The sequence below is a fragment of the Ruditapes philippinarum genome, unplaced genomic scaffold (assembly GCF_026571515.1).
Source record: "Ruditapes philippinarum isolate M1 unplaced genomic scaffold, ASM2657151v2 ctg1619_1_1_1_1, whole genome shotgun sequence".
NCBI classification, from domain to species: domain Eukaryota; kingdom Metazoa; phylum Mollusca; class Bivalvia; order Venerida; family Veneridae; genus Ruditapes; species Ruditapes philippinarum.
This window is the reverse complement of record NW_026858824.1, coordinates 193,874-210,099: the sequence shown is the minus strand read 5'-3', so window position 1 is coordinate 210,099 and position 16,226 is coordinate 193,874. Positions and strand designations below refer to the sequence as shown.

General features: G+C 31.9%; 4 protein-coding genes across 4 annotated transcripts; 2 read left to right on the top strand and 2 right to left on the bottom strand.

The window, feature by feature from the left end:
• The first annotated feature begins 537 nt into the window (after positions 1–537).
• LOC132754402 (uncharacterized) lies at positions 538–3,783 on the top strand. The gene is made up of 3 exons (XM_060745029.1): positions 538–936; positions 2,099–2,242; positions 2,491–3,783. The coding sequence occupies exons 1-3, from the start codon at positions 663–665 to the stop codon at positions 2,790–2,792; spliced, it is 720 nt and encodes a 239-aa protein (XP_060601012.1). The 5' UTR covers positions 538–662; the 3' UTR covers positions 2,793–3,783.
• On the bottom strand, positions 3,648–5,303 carry LOC132754404 (uncharacterized). The gene is made up of 3 exons (XM_060745030.1): positions 5,127–5,303; positions 4,535–4,661; positions 3,648–4,008 (listed from the first exon to the last, which is right to left on the bottom strand). Exons 1-3 carry the CDS (start codon positions 5,221–5,223, stop codon positions 3,879–3,881), a joined length of 354 nt encoding a protein of 117 aa, XP_060601013.1. The 5' UTR covers positions 5,224–5,303; the 3' UTR covers positions 3,648–3,878.
• A 2,961-nt stretch (positions 5,304–8,264) lies between these two features.
• On the bottom strand, positions 8,265–10,885 carry LOC132754413 (uncharacterized). The gene is made up of 3 exons (XM_060745041.1): positions 10,403–10,885; positions 9,119–9,259; positions 8,265–8,865 (listed from the first exon to the last, which is right to left on the bottom strand). The coding sequence occupies exons 1-3, from the start codon at positions 10,659–10,661 to the stop codon at positions 8,453–8,455; spliced, it is 813 nt and encodes a 270-aa protein (XP_060601024.1). The 5' UTR covers positions 10,662–10,885; the 3' UTR covers positions 8,265–8,452.
• Positions 10,886–12,499: 1,614 nt separating this feature from the next.
• Positions 12,500–15,246, top strand: LOC132754412 (uncharacterized). Its single transcript, XM_060745040.1, has 3 exons — positions 12,500–12,868; positions 13,289–13,429; positions 14,263–15,246. Exons 1-3 carry the CDS (start codon positions 12,625–12,627, stop codon positions 14,490–14,492), a joined length of 615 nt encoding a protein of 204 aa, XP_060601023.1. The 5' UTR covers positions 12,500–12,624; the 3' UTR covers positions 14,493–15,246.
• The last annotated feature ends 980 nt before the right edge of the window (positions 15,247–16,226 follow it).

The following is a 16,226-nucleotide window of genomic DNA, read 5'->3' as shown; positions in this document are numbered from 1 at the left end:
GGTTAGTTTACTGAGCGATGCTCGTTTCGGTCATAGATTAATTAATTTGCACGATACAACGTCGTTGTTTTTTTCACATTTTTGCGTTACGAGATATACACGGTGATACAAGGAACATGTTCTTTGAATGTGTGAATTGTGTGAGGTGTAGTATATACATGTATATAGCCAGGACAAAAACGGTGAAGTTATATTCACTGAGTAATAGTGTCTAGAAGCCTAATAAAACAACTTTTCTAAGCAATATTATCATAAACATTATATACCATTATATTAAGGCTCAGATTCCTAAACAACAATTTGCAGCATCATATGTTATTAAAGTAAGGTGAAATAGTTCTGTAAGTTTAAAGTTTCGTGGTAGAAAAAGCTGGTATATAAACTGATACATGTGTGTAAGGAAATTGTGGACATTTATTCATCTAATATCTGCGTTAGGTTACCGTATGCCGTATACAGATATACGTCAACAAATATTTAAACATATGTTTCTACAGCTATCTATTGATTATTGTTTTGTATTTTCATATCGTATATTTAACCGCCACATTTCTATATCATTCATTTTCTTACCTTATGAGTACGATGCGTATCTAGAATTCGTGAAATATCTGTTATAAAACTAATCAAAATAAGTAAATGTGAGGTAACACATTTGTGGAATGGAAATATTTGCTAAGTTCTGTAAACGTAAACTTTCACGGTCTACAGCCTCGATTAAGATAGCGACTGTTTTAATATATTTGGTGCTCATACTGCATATTGTCGGATTTGCTTTGCCATACTGGCTGAAGATTGTTTGGGTACAGGCTGATATAGGAGATGATTCTTTTGATATTCAGAGAACAGAATTTGTTGGACTCTGGCAAAATTGTTCGAGTAATACTTCAGCGGTAATAAAGGATTTTGAGTGTGTAAGAAAACCTTCTTTTACAGGTACGTGAATCTGTAGTACATGTAAAATCTTGTGAACGCTTTTTTTTCCTACAACTGTTCATGGTGGGCATCATCGAAACTTTTGAACACTGCATGTTTGTACTCTCATGTAGAAGTGAGATTATTAAAATATATTTGTTTTTTCCCCACTTCATATGGTAGTTATGGTCCCTCGACTAGTTTCATATATTCAGCATAAAACAATTCCTAATTTTGCATTTTTTTACTGTATTTCTCGAAAAACACTATGGTATCAACTTGAAACTTCAAACATGGATAGAGCGAATTGAAGAGATAAATAATCAAAACATTTTTGTTCTCTTGTGTGTTAGTTTAAAAAAAGTAGTTATGAACCTTTTGGATTTTTCAAGATTACTTTTTGTACATGACATATTTTAGAGTACTAGAGGTATATTATCTTTCAGCGTTACATACAGGATTTGATTAATGAAAAGAGCAGTGGTCAAAACCCGCATTCTTTTTGCATTATTTTGAAGTAACTGCTCTATGCAGAACACTTTAAGTCAATATGATCGATATATCAACGTGATTTTTATAGCATACTGCTGACAAGGTTGCGTGCAGAAGTATCTTAACCAGGACAGTGGCAGTTCTAGTTTTAAACAGAACTCAAATAATCTCCTGTAGAGAAATAATATTAATAATACAAGTTTTGTTGTGAATAAGAAGTTACATTTTTTGTACTTTTAAATGTAGTTTAAAATGATTGGACTATAGCTGAAAAAATTACTATTAACCGATTCATGTACTCAAATAAGTATAATAACAATTGCGGCTTCCTCGTGGCCTCAGAATAACGATTAAAGGAATAATTACCCATTATATAGATTTGTCAATCTATTTATGTGCAAAGGACACTGCTGTTTCATAACGATTTTATAGCCTTAAATTGTTCCTCTATTACTGTTATGGCACTTAAAATTCATGGTGACAGCTGTATAAACAATTGTATGTAAAGTACAAGCTGTCACTAAATCGAATCTAGATTCATAACATGTTAGACAGACGGCAAGTCCTTTTTTTAACTTTATTTCATGTTATATCGTCTCGTCTGCTGATATAATTTAGTTGTATTTGACCAGACAATTTGTGCAACCTTATATATATTCAAACTAGCAATATAAAATGTTTTTTATTTAAGGTACGTTCAGGGTTTCGCAGATTCTACTTACTGCCGGAATTGTTGGACTTTTCCTCAGCACGATTATCTCTACCGTTATCGTATGTGCTCGACAACGTGACAAAATTCTAAAATTGCTAAACCTCCTATTTACGTCATGTTCAGGTAACCTTTAAGGTTGAATTATGTTTTAAGCATCTATAGCATTATTTAACATTTTCCCAATTTTTATACATTGAATGCGTTGATTTTCATAATATTGCAAGCGACGTTGCATGAATGTTTATATGAATACCTAATATGACAGTAACTGTTATGTGTTGCAAAATTAACGTAGTACATATATTTAAAATCTTAAATATGTTTATTTACTGAATTATTATGAATATATTTTTTTTTCTCGTCCACTCCAGGCGTTGGTAACGTGGTTGCTGTGATACTATTTGAACGAGTGACGTACGATGAATTCATTTTCGACAGTTCGTCATCTGAAAAACGTTCCAGCTTCACCACATCATTCATACTATGTACAATAGCTGCTGGACTGTGCATATTTTGTGTTGCATTATTTATTATAGACATTTTTAATCACGGACGCCCAGAAAGTCGCGAATTACAACTTCTCCACATAGAAAGCACAAGTCAAGACCAGTTCTTCCCTAGGCAGTCTCCAGTACTGCCTGCACAGCCAATGCAAGATGACATGTTACCTTAATATCAATACAACAATTTCAAAACTGTAAATAAAACCTAGTCCGTGAGAAAGAAATTGATAAAATCTATCGACTGGTGTTAAACTGATTTAACTTACGCGGGAAGGCTATTAGTTATTAACTTTTGTAATCTTTAATGTATCGTTAAATATCGAAAGTCATTTGTGTATGACGTGCGTTTGCCTTTGCGTATTATAAAATTTATAATTAACTATATCGGTTAACAATAGGGTACTGTTACATATTTGAGTTACTGAAAACGATAGAAGCAATTAATATATTTGTTTCAACAAGTTTCACGACAGAGAAAACAACAATTATTGTTGGCGTACTAGAAAAAATAGATTCACGCTTGAAGTAAAGTAGTTTATTTGACCAAAATTAATGCATAATTATGCTCCTGAAAGCTGTTCATGTCCGTCCGTCTGTTAGCCACATCGATGTCCGCACTATAGCTTGATGATTATTTGGTATGCCATGACCATTGCTAAAAGTGGATCCTATTAGATTTTTAGCCTAGGTCAAGATCTTCTTGCGAACATTTTTGTCCGCTCTAAACATTGAGATAGAATATGCCTAGATGTATGAAAATTGGCATTTCCCATGACAAGTTGATGAACCAACCCTATTGGTGTGAGGTTAATAAGTCAAAGGCCAATGTCACGGTGATTATGTGTAAAATTATAGTCCGATCAATAATTTAGAACATACACGACTAGGTTTGTGAAACTTCTATGGGCCATTTTCATTGGTCAATAAATGTCCCTATAGATTTTTCGGTTATTAGATCAAACGCAAAGGTCACAGTCAAGGTCACAGTGATGCTTAAAAATCAAAGTCAAAGTTCAAGACCACACTGACACTTAAGCATAGATCTTATTTATTGACGGTAAATATGTATAGACGAATATATATATGCACTGAACATTTATGTTTTATATAAGCATTCCTCGTAAATACAAATATTTAAAAGATGTGTACTTTTTTAGATTTTTTTAAAAAACTGTTTTTTCCTATTTTGAAATTGTCTAGACAGAAAGAAACACAATTTATATTTAAAGATCGATTATCGTCAGAACTTTCGTATTTCATTTTCTGCTCCAGTTGTCGCATGGTAGGTTTTCATTAGCACTGTTCACAAAGATCAAGTCACAAGAACTGTCATCATCTACTTGAGTACATCCGGCTCTAACAGCCGCACCAGCTTTCTTGCCATATCTGTAAACAGGACAAAGCAAAATACATACCGTAACTTAACGAGTAACTCAAAATTTTCTGTTTTTAAATTGTTTTCATATTTAACTGTGAACAAACGAACGTTATTTAAAGGCACATTATGACTCAAAGATGAAGATGAATCATTTTCATCCTTCTAAAGAAAGGGCAAAAATGAGTTTTATAATGGTCATAGACCTTAGATGCTTATTACCCGAAAAAAGGAACGCTGAATATGAAATCATTGGTCATAAAAGTAGCAAAATGTTAACTAAGTAGTATTTTGACTTCCATACGAAATACTAAAACACTGTTATAATCCCTCAAAAGCAAGTGAAGCAAATTATGATTAAGGTAATTGACCAGTGAGTAACTTTTTGGAAACAATAAACAGGACACCAAATATAAGCTTTAAAAAACGTCTCTGGGCCATAATGGGCCTTAAAATATGACGATACAAATGATAAAAAGGCGTCAGTAATTTGGGATCTGAAATATGTCAAAGAGAAAGAAAGCTATTTTTTATTACCCGCAGCAATTAAGGTTTCCGAACAAGCATGTACATGTTTCGCAGTATGGTGCCGGGGATTTCAGCGTCGTATTCGAATCAATAACCCATCCTTGGTAGTCGCAGTATGTTGGAAAATTTCCATTCTCTGCAAATATGTTTGGACATTAAAAATTGTTCAAATTCGAATCAGTGTTATTATTTACATTCAATTCATGCAATCACCACCACCACGTCCGGTTGCACCACCACACTACCTATTTATCATCGCCATTGTCACGTGCGGCTCGGGTTATATATGCAAACAACCGTTTATATAGGGTCATATAACCTGTCAAAATCTATATAACTTGTAATAAAGAACAATATATAGCTGTTACACAGCTCTTTAATATCATGATTGCGATATTACTGAAGGGGTAGATAGGGGGGGGGGGGGTGTCAAAAAATATTTTCTTGCATTATTCTTGTCAAAATTGAATAACCAGATTTCGACTAAATATATATATATTAATTTATATTGAAAATTTAATCTGTTGGGAAGAAAACTGACAGTACGGACTATTTTATCAATAATATCATAACCAAGCATATGTGATATAAAAACACTTACCGTCAGGTGAGGCATTTTTAAACCAGCAGCTCGTCTCCACTTGAACACAAAGCAGGCAAACAACAACTACAGCTGTACAAAGTTGAATAGCATACATTTTCGCCGCAGTTTATTTTTCAAATGATAAAACTGTACTTAACTAAAATGTCTTTTGCTGTACAATGTGGAAAAGGGCGGCTTCTTCATCCGTATTTATATCATTTTTTAATAAACGTTTTCCGGTATGAAAATTTGTCATTATGCAATGACTAAACTTTCCTTAATTTTAGATTTTATACGCCTAAATGTCAATCGGACTTTAATAAACAATATAACAATCACTACAGTTGTTATAAAATAACTGAATAAATTCTATTTAATGTTTACCAGAGTATAAAGCGGTTTCCTCATACCGCAAATGTCACTATGCTCATAAACAATCTTATTTTTTAGAGAGTCTCATGCTCATTATTTTCAAATTCCAAATAGCAAGCCGTTTAGAGTTGACGTTGTTGTTTGTGAAATCTTTTATTCCGTTGTAAAGTTTATCACAATTTTTCAGTAAATATAGATAAAAATACAAGTACATTGTAGATGAATTTAGTTCTGGAAACATTGCTTTCAGGTAGTCATATTATGTTAAAAAACATTATATTTCATTGAATCATTAATAAAGAAACATTCAGCCTAAAATGATACAGAAAGGACATAGCTTTCATTTTTCCAGTACTTGTACTCGTAACTTGTCTTGAAAATACTTTGTGAAAAGTGAAAATTTAATATTTTACATGTCTGTCAATATATGGTATGTATCAACATAATTTGAACCAGCAAAAGTTTCGGAGTATGTCTTGAACATCTTGACGATTTTAACTATTATAATCCAGAGATTGACGGAAAGTACCGGAAGGTTACGATTGTATGTTCGCAACGCTTGAGCATTTCATGAAAAATGATGTTACTAAGAATGAAAGTTGACGGTTAATTAAAAATATTTTTTATATGCGCGAATTTGGTGTTTTATGTGAATGTATAACAATAATGCCCTTTAGTTGATTGTCTCCCATTGACACTAAAAAGAGTGGTGAAATAAACAAACCCTTGAGAGTCATACAAATTTGACCGTTTTCGCCAGCATCTATCATGTTATCTTCAAATGATGATCATGTGCATACAAAAACAGAATGCTGAGAATTTATATATTTGAATGTTTTACATATGATGTCTTACAAAACATAATTAATGATTCCAGTGATTACATTGAGAGCAAGTTTTCATTTTCCATGTTTTAGAATTAAGTGTTTTTTAATGGAACTTGAGATAAGAATTCGAAGATTCTTCTGATAGTCTTAACAATAACCAGGATAAAATATAATATATAGTGTCGGAGAAACCATTGATTCATCTAGAGAAATTATAAAAGCTCTAATATTTTATATCAACATTTTTATATCATCAATATGATAGTTTATTATTCTACTTCCGAAGATGACAATTAATTTTCATTAGTATTGTCGTTAGATATTTTCATCTTTGTGCTTTTGAAATTGTGAAATGTCACGAGACGTTTATTTGTGGGTTTCTATAGCAACGATTATATTGGAAAACATATATTGAATACTTGTTTTTATTTAAGGCAAAATAAAAATCTGAACATTTACATTCAGCTGATATTTCAATTTGTGCAACACTTTTCTTAAAATTTGATTTGTTTGTTTCTAAGGTTCTCGTTGACAAAGAGTTTTATTTATTTATTTATTTATTTTTTTATTTATTTATTTATTTGTCGGGTTTTACGTCGCACTAACAAAGTATAAGTCATATTGGGATATTCCAGCTTTACTAGTGGATGAAGACCTCATGTGTGCTTTCGTGTATTATTCCTAGCACGAATGGGGGCACCTGAGTAGAACCACCGATGTTTCTTACATGAAAAAACCCAAAGTTCCTGTCGGAATTCGAACCCACAGCGGCGAGGGGCAAGTGGTTTAAAGTCAAAGACGGTAATCACTCGTCCACGGACGCACCTAACAAAGAGTTTTATGAAATGAAAACCTTCACTGCATTAATGAACAACGCAACAAAGGTCGTACAATAAAGTTTACTTTAAGTTGTATATTATTAACATATACGCGGAAATCAGGTACTTAATAGATAGAAAACTTCCCCTTTCTTTGTAAAAGGAGACAAGATTGCAAAATGTTTCCGTATTTATATAAACTGATAGTTTTGTATTTTTTCATTTTCTTTGATACATAAGAACTATACAGGCATTCTCTCTAGGCTAGAAAATATAATAAAGTATTTTATAAGAAATGTCTGCTTTTACAAAAAAAAATGTTTGTATCTTTTACTTATTGTACAACAAGTTTCTTCCTTTTAGCAAAATATACAAAATATAATAGTTTTATTTTACCGTTGCGTTTGCATAAAAAAGCCCGACATATAAATTGTATAAATTGTTTTTTTTCTTTGTTAAGTCCATAGTGTATGATCACCTTGGTTTTATTTTAATTGTGAACAATCGCTTTCATTACAAATAAATAGATGAATGAATATACATCTATAAATAATCATTATAAGTGGTAATATCTTCCCCCCTTTTTCATACAATAACAATACCCGTTCCGTCCAGTATGAGAAACACTGGTCAACATATTGTATACAATATTAAAAATGCGTTAACTTGTGAATTTTATCGATCAAGTCGATCGGCACAATGGTATTAACCTCAGTAATGTATATTATTCACATTTGAGTGTCAGATGATACACATTCATGTTCGAGATATAGCTTACTTGGAACTGAAAATACTAAAGATATAATATGAATTTAACGCCATTTTATACTCAATTTAATAATTTTCCATTGGACGACCACACGCGGAAATTCATGGCGTATTCTAGTTCTTATAATTAGAGGGAGGCGTCATTTTCTGCCAGTTTTACAATTACCTCGTAAATACTACTAAATAGCCTGTTATTCAGATATCTAAATTTGTCGTTGGCAATTATTCTTATTTTAAACGTTTTTTTTATATTGCAATAATAACATATGCTTGTTAAGAATTCTAATTCTCGAAGCAAAATTTGACATTTGGCAAAACACTTGTTATTATTTTAGAGATAGTTATATACATATAACACATTATACTATACATATAACACATTATACTATCCTGTTATTTATGATTACGATAATTTTGAAACGTAACATTTATTCATACTTTGTTCTTCACATTATACGATTGAAGAGTTTGGAAATTTAAACTTTACCCCAAAATAATGTTATCAAAGATAAAAGCTAGACTGTGCAATTGCAATGTTTTGAATTTACTTGTAACATTATCATTCTTTAAACGGTATTTCTCCGTCAAAAGGAGGTGGGTTTAATGTATGTTGGTCTGATATCGTATACGCTGGCGGAGCATCATTTGGCGCCAAGTTCCCTACAGCCTGTCGACCAATGTCAGTTACGAAAACCCCGCCTTGAAGCATGTCTGGACTAATAACTAAACTTTGGTTGTTATAAACGACCGGGATATCTTGGGTGAGCACAGGTAATGGCATCTTCTCGTCCTTCATATAGAGGGGGGTACAAACCAGAAGCAAGATAACAACAGCAACACAGCATAGATAAAAGGAGAAATCTAAATGTCCATGCAGTTCCATTCCTATCTGATCGAAAAAATCCGCCGTGTCTTTATACTCTTGTGGTGATCTAACGCCGAAGACAATGACTCCAAGACAACCGAGCACACCTGAAAGATGTAAAATGTTAGATGAAGGTTTTGAAAATATGAGCTGCAACAAGTTGTCAGACTAATGACCTTTAGCAGTTTATTTTTTTATCAAATCCATACGGTACTAAAACAAGAAAATTACTTTTACACCAAAGGGAAATATTTCATTCTTTACTGAAATTTAAAATTCTTTTAAACACGAACATTACGCTGTGTAATAATTGAAAGTTTGATGACAACGAAATGTTGACTTTTATATTTTAAAACCAACCTGAACTAATAGTGACAAATACATTGATTCTTTTCACTTTTCTATCCTGCTCCGAAAAGAGTTGAACGAACGAAATGATACCGGTGATGACGTAGCCAATTAAAGCAAGTGTTTCCATCGCCTGTGTCATTTTAAACCACACTACAAAATAACGATATTTCTGTTACATGTTTTTAAAGCTTTATATTGTTGTTGCTTTTTGTTGTTTATTTTCACATTAATTCTCAACCAAGTGTGACGCCGTTGTCTGGCGAGTAAAACAGCTATCCCTATTCTTCGAAAAGTCGAGCTAAAAACGCGTATTTTTATACATTAATTATGCATGTTTTTTTTTCTATGTTACTGTACATAAGTTTTTGCAGTTTTTATGTTAGAACGCCAGTTTATTATTGTGTTTTATGTACCTAAAATTTTGATCAAATGCCATGCAAATTGGTCCAAAATTCATCATTTCATGGTGGCCATCTTAAATTTTTGAAGCCATATTGGATATTCTAGCAATGCACTAATACAAACACATTATTCCAAGCAATTACTAACATTAACTTACAATGTCAATATTTATTATTTTATGCCGTAAATAGTTCTGTTTTGTCGTGTCTCATGCACACTATATTTTTGGCAGCTATTTTTGATTTATAAAGTCTCTTTTTAAAAATGTTTCATGAATGTTTAATATGCCTCGAGTTCAGATCTTCTTATGTTTACATCATAACATAATGTAGGAGCTGATTTTAATCACGCTAGTACTTTAAGTACATACAAAAAGTTATAAATGTTAAGTTTTAAACCCTACATACTACATAAACACATAATAATACGTGTATAATGTCATTAAAAAGGGCATTTTTTTTTGAAAAACAAAAAGAACCGCGTTAACTTGACCAGTAAGTAAAGTGCAGCTGCCTAAACATTTGTAAATTCTCATATTGAAATAAGACATATTCAGAATGAATTCCCTTGATTTCAATAAACCATTTTCCCAAAAGATGATCAAAGTTCATCTCATAAAAATGATTTTAAAATGTAGGTTTAACTCGTTTGGTTTAATTAACATGATGATTTTAACCATAAGCAACATGAGATGGACTTTGACGTGTACCTGGAAACAGGAAGGGCGTGGTCAAAATTTAGAACATTTTAATAGTGTTATGCAGTACATGGTCATCTAGTTTATGAAATACTAGTACAACTCGCTATTTCAGCACGATTTTTATATAGATATGTTTAGATAATGAAAAATATTTAATCGCATACGATACCAAACTTATACAACAACTGTACCTGGATCTCCATGTCGTCCGAAACATGAGCAGAAACCATCACCAAATGCGCTAATGCACGAGCAAATTTGCCACAAACCACTATGATCCGATCCTGCTAACCAAAGCCCGGAGGAATTCTCATTCACAGACAACCGGACGGTTGCCCAATTAGGTGTAGAAAACGCTATAATATGAAGTATCAAAACTATCAACATAAATAACGTAGCATATTTTAAAGTTCTCGAAGCTGACGCGAAATGCTTTCTACATTTTGCCATTTCTTTATATTTCTTATAAAATTTCTGTATACTTTCAATTATACAATAAAGTATCCATATGAACGTATTATAACTAAAGTCGTTGTTATTTTCTCTAGTTTCACCTGAATTGATTTGTCGTCTCACATGATTCCGAATACTATGGTAACGCTAGCAATCATACCGATACTTGTAATGAAAGAGGGTAATATAAGAACAGACACAGCCAGAGTTTATATACTTCGCAATTAACATCAATGAACAATTAAATGATACAAGAAAAAAAGTGCTCAGTCATTTGAGAATATTTCAAACAAAAGATACAATGTGTTCGTGTTGCTTTAATGAAGTTATGTATTTGGAAAATTATGTCCATAGTTTAGTCAGTATGTAAAATGATCACACGCTTCACCTGACGATAATGAATGCTATTTCTCAAGGGCTACGGATAAGGTACATTATTTAGACTTTAACATTACATCCAGTAAAAGGTACCATGTATTCTTCAGTTTAAGAATTGAGGTACGAAGAATGAGAAAGTCATAAGAACATTTCTCAAAATAAAGTCATAATACGGTCATGAATACTGATTGGAATTCATTTGCGATTCACTTTAAAATTACCTTTTGGAACAGATCTTTGTTTTATGCAGCACTATTTTTTCGAGCACAGATCTTCCATTGTACTTTTAAAAATCTGGCATTTGTGATAAAGTATTTATAAATATATTGGATCGATATTTCGATATTTTTCTCGGCACCATCTGCGATACCTATCAAGTAATTTTTTTATTACTAGTATAAATCATATATGTTTCCGAGGTTAATTTTCAAAGTATTCAATTCACCATCTCGGTATGAATGATGTTTGTTTGTTTGACACCGACACAGTATAGGTCATATGGCGATATTCCAGCTTTACTGGTGGAGTAAAGACCTCATGTGCCCTTCCGTGCATTATTGCAGACACGAACGGGCACCTGAGTAAAAACCACCAACGTAAGCTAGCTGGATAGCTTTCTCACATTGAAGAATCCAAAGTCCCTGTCGGGATTCGAACCCACAGCGGTGAGGGGCAAGTGGTTTGAAGTCAACGACCTTAACCACTCGACCACGGACGCCCCCATTAATGATGTATACAATCACGCATTTTATATTACAAACCATGTAAAAAATATTTCTGTAAATGACTGCGATCTCAAGAGAGAGCTCAACTGAACTCATATTGTGGAAGAATTACTAACGTAACAAAAGAATTGATGTTTCTTCATTTTATTTATTTGTTGAGATTCTTAATTAGCAACAGTCATCTTGTTCCACTAGATGACATAGATTATTATGTATTTGATAAATAAGCTGTCCACCCAAATGTTTTGCGTTATTAATACTGAGGAATTAAAATACAAAATACATATTTTCTGTAATGTTTATAACATAATGATAAATTATGCACTAAGAGATTCTAAATCCGCTTCAAATGTAACATTATTATCAGATTTACTTAAACCTAAACTTATATTTAATCACACAGCTTTGCGGTTATTTTAAACACTCCTTAGATGATATGGTTATCCCTGCTTAAGTACCCGACCGGTCCTGAAATATAATAAAATATTCCAAATGATATTATACATTGATTAGAGATACCTTCTTCAGGCATTAGGTTGAAAAGTTTTTTTGTTTTTTTTGGGGTTTTTTTTTTATCGAATCAATTAAATGTTCCATTTTCCCAAAAAAATGCAGTTTTGTTTTAAGTTAAGTTAATTGAAAATATAAGAATATTATATATTGAAACAGAAGAATGTGAAATAGGTGTGTAGTAGTTGATATATGAATGGCATTTGATAACGTGAATAATTTCTACTCCGGGTAGTAAAAACTTCTAAATATTTTAAGCGTTAAGAACTTTGCAGCTTTATTATTGGGTATGTATCTGTTTGACTCCGAAGAAATGTTCAAATAATTCATTATGTATTCTTAATATAATGGCGAAAAGTGCATTTTTATCATCAGGTTTTTTAACAATCGCATTTGTGTCTTTACTCATTGTGTTTATTATTCATGTAACTGGCTTCACCTTGCCAATATGGACAACAGTAAATCTGAACGTGATGATTTCAGAATATTCCTTACAGTCAGAGTATCATATAGGATTATGGCAGGATAGCTTCTGTATTCATGTATATGGGAAACTCGCGTGTTCTACTGTACCAAAACATGAATCTACAGGTATTTTCATTTATATTTCTTCAAGATTATAGAAATGACATTTAATTCTATGCCTGGTCATAAGTTTAAACGTAGATCTGACCTGACTGAACGTTATTCGGGGCTGCATTCCGTAAATGACACTCTCCTTTGTTAATACGACTCGTATTTGTTCTCAAATTCATTACTTTTCTATTTGTAAAGATTTGAAATTGTTATATTTAAAGAAGAAGAGTAAATTGTATTTATTTCAATTGAGATACGGTGATTTGAATTTTCGTCGATTATCATTATTTTATATGGCACCTATGTATGTGGTGATTTGAAATGCCTGCTCATTGCATTTAGTTCTACACCATTTAAATTAATACGTATAACAAAAGAACTCTAATTTATAAAGCTGATATTGCAATCTTTTTTTATTTTCTTTTTTTTTTTCAGGCATTATTAAGGCAGTGCAAATACTGGAAACGTTTGCTTTGACCGGGCTCTTAGTCTCCGTTGTACTTTCTTTTATTTTAATATTTATAAGGCAAACCGGAACATTAAAGCTTTTGAACATAGCTTTTGTATGTAGTTCAGGTGAGATATAACCATATGAGCCGCGTCACGACAAAACCGACATAATGGGTTTGCGACCAGCATGGCTCCAGATCAGGATCCATGCTGTTCGCTTACCAACCCTATTACAAGTAGAGAAACTGATAGCGAACAGCATGGATCCTGATCAGACTGCGCGGATGCGCAGGCTGCTCTGGATCAATGCTGGTCGCAAACGTTGGTTTTGTCGTGACGCGGCTCATATAATTTTATATATGCGAATGTTTTTATTAATTTTGGACTTGCTAAGTATCAATGTTGAATATTCAAAGAAATATATTTTAAACATAAATAAATGGAAGTTAATGGTTATATATTTTGTATATCTAGCTTGTGAATATAACTGAATATTTCTGATTTTTTTTCAAACATGCATGAAGAATTCTCTAATTATCTAATTTGTAATGTTTGAATACGTTGTAAATGTTTTATAAGATCTACATCCCAAATAAAACATCAATAAATATAGATACGTGTATAATTAAAATACATCCTAAGCTTAATAAAAATAAAACACTCCAGATCGTTGAATATAAGATAGAGATAAATGAAACCCCTAATGAGTGTCAAAAAGAAATAGCAAAATTGAAAATGTTGACAGAAATATCCATTAAAGACTAAATTTTATCCCCACTTTGAAACAACGGTATAATGTATCCTATTACATAAAGAGAATAGATTGAATATAAATTGTCTACCATCAGGTGTTTGTTTGTTGTCAATAGAATTAACGTTAACAACATTGACATGTCCTAACATTGATCAAAGGTATATTTGAGTTGTTTTCTAAATTAGTTTATCAATTCATATTTCAGGTATATTCATTATAATAGGCGTTATCGTGTATGGATTATTTTGCAATGGTGATACTGAAGAAACAATGAGTTACGTGACCTCTGTATTAAATACATTGAATGTCAGCAGTAATTCTATGAAGCTTGGTACATCGTTCATACTGTCAACTATTGCTGGATCATTGTGTCTTTTCCTCTGTACATTCCTATTTATCATTGAGTTTCGAAGAAATGAAGTTGAAGCAGCTTAAAATCACTGTTAAAATCACTGTTAAAATCACTGTTAAAATCACTGTTAAAATCACTCATGAAAAATACCCCCGACAATTTTATGACCAAATTTATTTCAACTGACTCAGATATGCGATCTTAATTATATCTAACATCATGGTATTGTTATGTTCTTTATTTTTTCTTGTTTCTTTTTAATTGTTTTTGGCTTTCTTTTTCTTTTTTTGACAAATCGCGGACACTTTCTAATTATAAAAAATGCTGTTCAGTCAAGTGTGCAATCGAATACCATTCTTTATCATTTCCATAAATTGCTGTAACAGTGTATGAGAGAACAGAGTTTATATTGATCTTGATAGTGTCATTGGATATCATCCTTATTTTAGAAGAAATATAATGTCACAGTGACATTCACGTAGATTATGTTGTGTGAATTTTCCACTTTAAATTTTGCAAATGTGTTAACTATGTATACGATATTACAATAAAGTGAAAATGATAACACATTAATTTATTGACTCAAATTTATTTGGAAATTGGTACTTTTTATTATTTTGTAGAGAAAGCAAATTATTTTAGGGTACGCTGCTATTTGTTAAATTCAAAGGACTCATTCTAGATCCAAAACTCCTATACACATTACATAGATCATTTTTCCTTACTTGTGCGATCATAAAAATTGAAAATCATGTGTAGTTGAATTTTATTGTAATTCATATGACCGTCTCTTACAATACTTTATTGAATGGCAATGCATTTATGGCTTTCTTTCAAATGTACGTGTGTTTTTTTTTGTTTTTTTTTAATTGTACTCGTATGCTTTATTTTGTCTATGCAATGATGAGATATAAATAAAGAAAAAGATGTATCTTGACCACATTACCATGACCATAAAGACCACAAAGCTGAGATAATCTCTATGATAAGACTTATGTGAATTATTATAATGTAGGATGGATGGGTACATAGGTTATTGCGTACAGTAACAAAACAAGCAAATGGACTCCGAAAAATCAAAAGCATATAGCTATCATCTTAGAATTTGTCCTTATATCAATTATCAGAACGACAGTAGATCAATAAAAGATATATCTATAATTTTTATAATCTATAAGTACCATTAAAAAGCATTATTTTTCTGGTTTTTATATAAATTGACATGAAGACAAAACTTAAAAAATAAACATTGCGCACTATGTTTAATTGAGTCTGTGCAAATACGCTTCTCTATGCATTCAACATTTAACATTTAAAAGCCTTGAAATCAAAAGTCCATAAAATGTACAAATAGACATTCAAAATGTAACGTCCACTTTCCTTACATGAATTAAAGTCCCATTCTTTATACTTTTATTGGATTTGAGTTTAAAATGGTAGACACCCATTAGAAGATGTTTCGTGCTAAATATCTTAGCTCTAGCTCTAAGGCTTTTTAAAAAAGCATTTTTAAAGTTTTTCCCTTTATACATAAAGGGAAAACAATGACCCCCTGGGGCGGGGCCAATTTTGACCACAGGGCTTTTATTTGAACAAACTTTGTAGACACCCACTAGAAGATCTTTCATGCTTAATATCTAAGCACTAGCTATTTGGGTTTTTAAATGAAGATTTTTTAAAGTTTTTACTATATACAAATAAGGAAAATCAATAACCCCCGGGGTGGGGCTAATTTTGACCGCAGGGCTTTCATTTGGAGAAACTTGGTAGACACTGATTAGACGATGTTTCATGCCAAATATTTTAGCGCTAGCTCT

Coding starts and splice junctions, on each gene's coding strand:
- LOC132754402 (XM_060745029.1), top strand. CDS start 663: ATGGAAATATTTGCTAAGTTCTGTAAACGTAAACTTTCACGGTCTACA. Junction 937..2,098: donor AAGAAAACCTTCTTTTACAG/GTACGTGAATCT, acceptor TTTTTATTTAAG/GTACGTTCAGGGTTTCGCAG. Junction 2,243..2,490: donor CCTATTTACGTCATGTTCAG/GTAACCTTTAAG, acceptor CGTCCACTCCAG/GCGTTGGTAACGTGGTTGCT.
- LOC132754404 (XM_060745030.1), bottom strand. CDS start 5,223: ATGTATGCTATTCAACTTTGTACAGCTGTAGTTGTTGTTTGCCTGCTT. Junction 4,662..5,126: donor TAAAAATGCCTCACCTGACG/GTAAGTGTTTTT, acceptor ACATATTTGCAG/AGAATGGAAATTTTCCAACA. Junction 4,009..4,534: donor GGAAACCTTAATTGCTGCGG/GTAATAAAAAAT, acceptor TCCTGTTTACAG/ATATGGCAAGAAAGCTGGTG.
- LOC132754413 (XM_060745041.1), bottom strand. CDS start 10,661: ATGGCAAAATGTAGAAAGCATTTCGCGTCAGCTTCGAGAACTTTAAAA. Junction 9,260..10,402: donor CGGACGACATGGAGATCCAG/GTACAGTTGTTG, acceptor GTTATTTTGTAG/TGTGGTTTAAAATGACACAG. Junction 8,866..9,118: donor ATTTGTCACTATTAGTTCAG/GTTGGTTTTAAA, acceptor TACATCTTTCAG/GTGTGCTCGGTTGTCTTGGA.
- LOC132754412 (XM_060745040.1), top strand. CDS start 12,625: ATGGCGAAAAGTGCATTTTTATCATCAGGTTTTTTAACAATCGCATTT. Junction 12,869..13,288: donor ACCAAAACATGAATCTACAG/GTATTTTCATTT, acceptor TTTTTTTTTCAG/GCATTATTAAGGCAGTGCAA. Junction 13,430..14,262: donor AGCTTTTGTATGTAGTTCAG/GTGAGATATAAC, acceptor TTCATATTTCAG/GTATATTCATTATAATAGGC.